The sequence below is a fragment of the Bison bison genome, unplaced genomic scaffold (genome assembly GCF_000754665.1).
Source record: "Bison bison bison isolate TAMUID 2011002044 unplaced genomic scaffold, Bison_UMD1.0 scf7180017864145, whole genome shotgun sequence".
NCBI lineage: Eukaryota > Metazoa > Chordata > Mammalia > Artiodactyla > Bovidae > Bison > Bison bison.
Window position 1 is genome coordinate 9,249,791 of NW_011494717.1, and position 8,551 is coordinate 9,258,341.

General features: G+C 45.6%; 1 protein-coding gene across 1 annotated transcript in view; it reads left to right on the forward strand.

The window, feature by feature from the left end:
* Positions 1-8,551, forward strand: part of NRBP1 (nuclear receptor binding protein 1) — a 12,672-nt gene that overhangs the window by 819 nt on the left and 3,302 nt on the right. The window contains exons 2-10 of the mRNA XM_010840650.1: positions 2,273-2,507; positions 3,045-3,167; positions 3,357-3,458; positions 4,256-4,345; positions 4,489-4,529; positions 4,907-5,001; positions 6,505-6,588; positions 6,885-6,943; positions 7,105-7,203. Coding sequence (XP_010838952.1) covers positions 2,298-2,507; positions 3,045-3,167; positions 3,357-3,458; positions 4,256-4,345; positions 4,489-4,529; positions 4,907-5,001; positions 6,505-6,588; positions 6,885-6,943; positions 7,105-7,203 — 903 coding nt within the window. The 5' untranslated portion in view covers positions 2,273-2,297. The remainder of the gene's footprint in view (positions 1-2,272; positions 2,508-3,044; positions 3,168-3,356; positions 3,459-4,255; positions 4,346-4,488; positions 4,530-4,906; positions 5,002-6,504; positions 6,589-6,884; positions 6,944-7,104; positions 7,204-8,551) is intronic.

The following is an 8,551-nucleotide window of genomic DNA, read 5'->3' on the forward strand; positions in this document are numbered from 1 at the left end:
GACTGGTCAGTCCTGCAGGTCTCAGGTCCTCTTCGGTCCGCTCAGGATGAGAGCGGGCGAGAGGCCTGTGGCCTGCGAGCTGTTGCTCAGGAGTTGAGATGCTGAGAAACTGAGATGCTGAGAAGCTGCAGTCCAAAAAATGAAAAACTTTGCAGGAAAAAACTTTGCAGTGTTTTACCTGCACGGCTCAGAAGTGAATACTGCATCTTGGGGTGGCTGGAGGCGGCGAGGAGATTCCCTTTTTCCGTCTGTGGTCTTATTTAAATTTCTGAACGACTGACCCTGAGACAAAACTCCCAGTGTGGCAAAGGTTTCTTCATCAGCAGGAGGGGTCCTGGGGATTCTTGGGCATTGCCATCATCTTGCCTACTGGGGAGAGATTGGGGAGGGAGAAGACAAGCACATTCGAAGAGCGTCTATGACTGATGAAGGTTTGGCATCTCGTGCCATACTGTGGATTAACTGTCTGTGCCCTAGGTCCAGAAGTTTCTTTAGAGCCCACTGGCCACAGGCTTCCTGTATTACAATTCCACTGATATTTCTTATAATGTAGCTGGGAACTTTCCTTAGCTGTTCAGATTCAGGATACATTCTATAAATACTCTAGAAAGTAATCCCTGTGAGCTTTTAGCTACTTTTCAGGAGGAGAAGAAAAATGATCTGTAACTTGAATTTTCTGGTAGATTACTAAAACTGTTGATTGAAATCCATGATAGGCAAGGACTGAGGAAAAAAACAGATGAAAAAGCATCTTGCCAGATTTTCTCTGTAGTGCTTTGTTGCTCTCTGATATTTACTGGAACGTCATCTAATAAAAATCTCCTCCAAAATGAAAAAAATTTTTTAAAAAGTCCAGGGAAATCTCCTGACTTGAGTTAAACATAGTGCAGGTTGATGGCAGAGATGGGCAGAAGAGGGCATCTGAGTTCTAAAAAGAAATGAGAGCTTTTCAAAAGATCCTGATCAGAAGCTTCTGTATTTTGAACTGACTTACAGGAGCAAATCTACAGGATATTTTCGTCCTGAGGAGCATCCCCTTTAGCCCAGCACACATAGGTTCCAACTTCTTCACAGCCTTCATTCTTAGAGATATGGAATAACATTCAGCGGTTTTCCTATGACTCTCTGAAGTTTGTGACATTTAGCTTTTAAGAATTCTTTTTTCCCAAGAAGCCATGTCCATGTATAATACTATACACTATTTAGTGTAATATAGTACTTTTCCTGTAATGGCTTTGTCTTGAATTATTTGTGCTTAAAAGGGATACCTGTGTTAGATCCAGTGCCTCAGAGGATGGAGCCTTTGAGCCATGTGAATGAAATGAAAACTGGAAGATTAAAATCTTAGCTGTGCCTTAAATTTAGGCTTTATGAGTGTTGGCATCTTATTTATATTGTTCACTATGGTATCTCAAGCACCTAGCTTAGTGCTTGGCCCACGATAGGCGCTTAATAAACATTTGTTGAATGAGTGAATAGAAAAAAAATGTTGCTAACCAGGACCCACCCATTTGCCACACTCATATCACAGGGAAGGTGAGGTCATCAGGAATGAAGTCACTAACCACTACCAGTTACCTGGCCCAAGGGTAGCCTCCTCTTGGACTGGCAGGCTTATTCTGTGCATAGGAGGGATGGAGAGTGGATGCCAGGGTTATTCCAAGTAGAATAAATCAGCTTAGGGTTTCAGTTGGACAAATTGGTTGAGAATACTACAGCTCTAACTCGAGCTGGTTCATTGGAACATTTGGGGATCTGGAGTCATCTGCCCTGCATAGTGCCCTTGTAGCTTGGTTCTTGAGCATAGTGCAGATGAGGTAGATGAGAATTCAAAGGGAAGGCTATTGGGTAGGTATTTGCTGAGAAAGAATGAGGGCCCTGATTTTGCTGTTCCATTTGGACCTTACTAAACATGAGTTGTACAACCATAAATCTTTTGTTTGCCAGTCTTGGGTGAATCATCTTTTTACATGATAAAATATGTTTATTAACATGTTTATGCATAGAAGCATATTTTTTAAGCTTGATGTGTACTTCAGTTGGTCACTGACCTGGGTGAGTCATCTTCAGCCGAGATAGCTCCCCTTCTCCAGACTAGGAGAGTAGTTAATGTTTAGGGTTCATACAGGACTAATTCTGATTTTGGACTTAAAGGAAACAAGGGAGCTGTATGTTTTATTTACTTTTAAACCCCAGATTAGGTTATTAGGATGGAATCTATAGAATCTATTCTAACCCTCTCTACCTTCTCCTTCACCCTTGCTCCAACCAGTGCAGGCCTGAGTGTTTGTTTCAGCATGTCGGAAGGCGAACCCCAGACAGTACTCAGCAGTGGTTCGGACCCAAAGGTAGAATCCTCATCCTCAACTCCTGGCTTGACGTCAGTGTCACCTCCTGTGACCTCCACAACCTCGGCTGCTTCCCCAGAGGAAGAAGAAGAAAGCGAAGATGAGTCTGAGATCTTGGAAGAGTCACCCTGTGGGCGCTGGCAGAAGAGGCGAGAAGAGGTAAAGCAGTAGGAGTGTTTAGTGGGAGTGTTGTTTCCCTGGTAACTCATCTGGTAAAGAATCCGCCTACAAGGCAGGAGACCCCAGTTCGATTCCTGGGTCAGGAAGATCCCCTGGAGAAGGGATAGGCTACCCATTCCAGTATTCTTGGGCTTCCCTGCTGGCTCAGATGGTAAAGAATCTGCCTGCAATGCGGGAGACCTGGGTTTGCTTCCTGGGTTGGGAAGATCCCCTGGAGCAGGGCATGGCAACCCACTCCAGTATTCTTGCCTGGAGAATCCCCATGGACAGAGGAGCCTGGCAGGCTACAGTCCATGGGGTTGCAAAGAATTGGACACGACTGAGCAGCTAAGCACAGCACAGTGTGAGTGTTACTTCACAGTGAATTCTAAGAGGTGAGAAGTGGAGGGACAGAGTCTCAAAGGGGCAGACCAAACTTGAACAGGTCAGCGGCAGGGAGAAGATGATCGTATGGAGTATTACAACAGACAGTTCATGTGGTAACTTTAATTCCCTTTCATTTGAATTTCTTCTCAGGTGAATCAGCGGAATGTACCAGGTATTGACAGCGCATACCTGGCCATGGATACAGAGGAGGGTGTAGAGGTTGTGTGGAATGAGGTACAGTTCTCAGAGCGCAAGAACTACAAGCTGCAGGAGGTAAGCAATGGTGAAAGGATGCAGCCTGTGGGTTGTTAGAATGCTGGTGTTAGAGAGGAATTGATGTTGGGAAGCTACTAGGAGAAGAGTATGTTGGGGTTAGATCATTTCTAGTGGGGATAGGAAATGGCTTTTTAGGATGATAATGCTTTCTGAACATTGTAATCCCAACGTCTCTCCTGCTTCCAGGAAAAGGTCCGTGCTGTGTTTGATAATCTGATTCAGTTGGAACATCTCAACATTGTCAAGTTTCATAAGTATTGGGCTGACATTAAAGAGAACAAGGCCAGGGTAAGAACTTTTTCCTGAGCTTACTGGAAACAGACTAGCTACATTTATTGTTCTTTTTACATTCAGAAAAAGGTAGTATTGAAACAGAGCTGGAATCAGCTGGTGTTGAGTCAGTGATGCCATCCAGCCATCTCATCCTCTGTCACCTCCTTCTCTTGGCATCAGTCTTTCCCAGCATCAGGGTCTTTTCCAGTAAGTCAGCTCTTCACATCAGGTGGCCAAAGTGTTGGAGCTTCAGCTTCAGCACCAGCCCTTCCAGTGAATATTCAGGGTTGATTTCCTTTAGGATTGACTGGTTTCATCTTGCATTCCAAGGGTATGCCTATGACTATTACCTGTGCCTTTTGTCTGGTTATAGTCAGGGCAAAAATGAGTGAATTTTTGTTTCTTCCTTGCCATAACTCATATTGCTCAATAATTTTCATTGCCCTATTAAATCTAAGGAAGTAATACTAAGAACAAAAGAGAGAAACTTTATTAAAAATACAAGGCTTCCACACAGACAGAGAGCAGACTGGTGGACACGGTAGGGGAAGGAGAGGGTGGGACGAATTGAGAGAGCAGCGTGGAAACATACACATTACCATATGTAAAACAGGTAGCCAGTGGGAATTTGCTGTGTGACACAGGGAGCCCAACCTGGCGCTCTGTGACAACCTAGAGGGGTGGGACGGGATGGGAGATGAAAAAAAGAAAAATACCAGGCTTCCAAATTTTATGTTTATGTCATATAAAAGTTACCCAGATAAGGGATCATTTCTGTTGTAAAGCTTTATTTGTGTGTTCTGCCTCTCCAGGTCATTTTTATCACAGAATATATGTCATCTGGGAGTCTTAAGCAATTTCTGAAGAAGACCAAAAAAAACCACAAGACTATGAATGAAAAGGTACAGAGAGAGAGCAGACAAAGCTTTAGGCTGGTTTGGAAGTTTAAAAAAGATTATGAAGCTGATCAGGAAAGGGATGGAGGGAACTGTGGAGGGTGAAGAGAGTGGATAACTCCTGACCCCTGGATCAAACTCTGTTCCAGGCTTGGAAGCGTTGGTGCACACAGATCCTCTCTGCCCTAAGGTAAGCAAGATCTGGTAGTGTCTTTCCCATATTTATTCCTGATTAGTTCCTCCAAACAAATTTCAGGGCACTACTCTGCTGTTCTTTTCTGCCCCACTTCTTTTCTTCCCCACTTTCTTTGAACCATATTCTCAAGATTAGGCCCCTATGGATCTTTTAAAGGGTTCATTCCAATGGCTTGACCATGATACTGTCTCCCACCTCTTTCTCCTAGTTCTTATCCAGCTATTTAACTCATCAGGCATAATGGAGATTCAGAGTGTGGGTATTACCTTTGTGATGACCAGCAGGAGACCAGGCCCTTGCTCTTCTTAACCCTTGGGTTCCCCCTGCCCTAATTTCCCACTGGCCCCTCTAACAGCCCAGTGCCCCCACAGCTACCTGCACTCGTGTGACCCCCCCATCATCCATGGGAACCTGACCTGTGACACCATCTTCATCCAGCACAACGGACTCATCAAGATTGGCTCTGGTGAGGGGAGGGAGAGGTTCTGGGCAGGGGAGCCTCGGGAATTTGGGAACCATGGGGGTAAGATGAAAGGAATGGGGGAAAAGAGCAAAATTCTGAGGTGTGGGCTGGTGATAAGAGAAAGGACCTTACTAGGGGCAATTTATAGAGAGGCCAGTCAAGTAGTGGAAAAAGGGGTAGGGCCTAATCTTGAACCTTTTGGAGTGAATTTGGGGTTAATACAGAGATCTCAATAGAAGGTTGGGAAAGGGCAAGAGTTGGGTGTAAGGTCTGACTTGAGCCCCTGGGGCTGGACCTACCATCGGAGGTTCCAGGCTGTGCCTGCTGTGAGTGCTTTCATTTGCTGTGTACACGTGTGCAGTGTTTAACATTTCTGCGTGCCGTGTCTGTGTGTTGTTGTGTGTCCATTTGTCTGGGGCTTGGCTCCTCCATCGCTCACAACTTTTCTCTGTTTTCCTCCCTCCCGCTTACGGGCTGCTCTGTTCCCAACAGTCTTTCATAGGATTTTTGCTAATGGTGAGAGCTCCCTCTGCCCTGCGTGGGGCGCTGTTTGTGCTTCCCCTGCTCCCCTTTGCGGCTGCCCAGTGCATGCAGTCGTGGGAGCAAACCCTGTCCCGCTGCCTAATTATGCCTGCTTGGCTTCTGCCCTACCAACCCTTCGCCTGCTTGCCCTTCCATAACCCGCTTGTTTCCTGTGGATTCTGCCTGGCTGGCCACTTATGTCCTGGATTCTTACTCCCCCCTCATCATCAGGCTGGTTCCTTAAGTCATACTGTGCTCCCAGACCCTCTGTGACTTGTAGTCATTGTTTATGATCCGAGTGAGTCCAAACTGGGCCCGGCCCTGGTTCCTCGTTCAGCCCTGTGGCAGGCAGTGTTGAGGAATGAGAGGGTAGAGCAGGGGTCTAAAGTTTTTGGTGGATTCCAAGTGAAACTGATTTAAGGGTATTGGTTTAATTTTGAGCTCGTTTTAAGTTTCAGTCAGTTAAGGTGGATAAGAAGGAGGCTATCCTTATGGTTGTATGTTAATCCTTCTTACCCATCTTCATCCAAGTTTCTGAGGTCTCTTAATTGTTCCAGATTAGGAAGGGCTGCCAGTGTTTTTATGCTGTATGCAGGATGGGTGAAAGAACTAGACCAAACATTTTCATGAGATCAGGGGGTAGATGTACCTGGGCTTTGGGGCAAGTAAGCAGGTCACAAGTGAAAGTTTTTCCTTAGGCTGTGTTGTACCTTGCCAGCCCAAAGACCCTAGGTACCTGTTAGTTTAGTGTGGAACCTTTGTTGCTACTGAGTTAGGGACCTTAGATAAGAAGTGGTAGATTGAGAAAGGGGAGGCAGGTGGTGTTCATGTTTAGTTTGGACTTCCTGATGGGAAAGGGCTCAGTTTATGCCTGTTGAGGGTTAGAGACTTCAGGAGAGAATTTGTCTTTTGGGGGCCTCTCTCTGGAGCAAAGCTGTGCTTTGTTGACGGTGGTCAGATTGTGGGTATCTCCCCTACTCCCAGTGGCTCCTGACACTATCAACAATCATGTGAAGACTTGTCGGGAAGAGCAGAAGAACCTCCACTTCTTTGCACCAGAATATGGAGGTAAGGCATCCCAGTTTCTCTGCCCTTTGCCCATCCCCCAGATTCTCCAATTTATAACCTAAGGGTCAGCGGTAACATAACTGAAACTGCTGTCCTTCTCTACTGACATGTGCAAAGTTTTAAGACATCTCTGCCCTGTGCCCATCCCCCAGATTCTCCAATTTATAACCTAAGGGTCAGCGGTAACATAACTGAAACTGCTGTCCTTCTCTACTGGCATGCACAAAGTTTTAAGACATCTCTGCCATGCCCTGCCCCACATCTCTGATTCACCAAAGCTGCTCTGTTTTCCCTAGAAGTCACTAATGTGACAACGGCAGTGGACATCTACTCCTTTGGCATGTGTGCACTGGAGGTGAGGAGACCAGAGGGGTGGGTAGTGGAAAGGGGTGAAATTAGAAGATAGAAGGGGAAATGGAGGGTTGGCAAGTGAGGTAACTGGTCTGGGGGAGTGATTGTGGAAACACTGAGGTTTCTTAGGTCTCTGTTTTTCCTTTTTATTCCCCCTCTCTGTAGATGGCAGTGTTGGAGATTCAGGGCAATGGAGAGTCCTCATATGTGCCACAGGAAGCCATCAGCAGTGCCATTCAGCTTCTAGAAGACCCATTACAAAGGGTGAGGATTCTTAGGATCACTTCTCCTTAACAGACTTTGAAATGTTTTTAGGTTCTTCTTCCTTCTAGCCACTGGGAGGGCTTCCCTTGTGGCTCAGCTGATAAAGAATCTGCCTGTACGCCTAAGACCTGGGTTTAATCCCTCAGTTGGGAAGATCCCCTGGAGAAGTAAAAAGCTACCCACTCCAGTATTCTGGCCTGGAGAATTCCATGGACTGTATAGTCCACAGGGTCGCAAAGAGTCAGACACGACTGAGCAACTTTCACTTCACCCACTGGGAATATGCTCTCTTCTAAGAGCAAGAGAATATAAAGCAGAAAGGCAAAGTAGCATTTCCCTAGGTGTTTTTGATACACACACACATTCTGTCTCTCTCGGGTCAGGGGTTTAAGATGGGTAATAAGGTTGAGTCTTACGGTTGCATGTTAACCTAGGTGTCTCTACATGAAGGCAGACTAATTTGATGGTTACCTCAGGTAATTGATACATACTCTTAAACAACCATCTTGATATTTTTAAACAAATTAATCAAGCCTTTGACTGTGTGGATCACAATAAACTGTGGACAATTCTGAAAGAGATGGGAATACCAGACCACCTGACCTGCCTCTTGAGAAACCTATATGCAGGTCAGGAAGCAACAGTTAGAACTGGACATGGAACAACAGACTGGTTCCAAATAGGAAAAGGAGTACGTCCAGGCTGTATATTGTCACCCTGCTTATTTAACTTATATGCAGAGTACATTATGAGAAACGCTGGGCTGGATGAAGCACAAGCTAGAATCAAGATTGCCAGGAAAAATATCAGTAACCTTAGATATGTAGATGATACCACCCTTATGGCAGAAAGTGAAGAGGAACTGAAGAGCCTCTTGATGAAAGTGAAAGAGGAGAGTGAAAAAGTTGGCTTAAAGCTCAACATTCAGAAAACGAAGATCATGGCATCTGGCCCCATCACTTCATGGGAAATGGGGAAACAGTGGAAACAGTGTCAGACTTTATTTTTTTGGGCTCCAGAATCACTGCAGATGGTGATTGCAGCCATGAAATTAAAAGACGCTTACTTGTGGCTCAGAGGTTAAAGCGTCTGCCTCCAATGCGGGAGACCCGGGTTTGATCCCTGGGTCGGGAAGATCCCCTGGAGAAGGAAATGGTAACCCACTCCAGTATTCTTGCCTGGAGAATCCCATGGACAGAGAAGCCTGGTAGACGACAGTCCACGGGGTCGCAAAGAGTCGGACACAAGTGAGCGACTTCACTTTCTTTTCACTTTACTCCTTGGAAGGAAAGTTATGACCAACCTAGATAGTGTATTCAAAAGCAGAGACATTACTTTGCCAACAAAG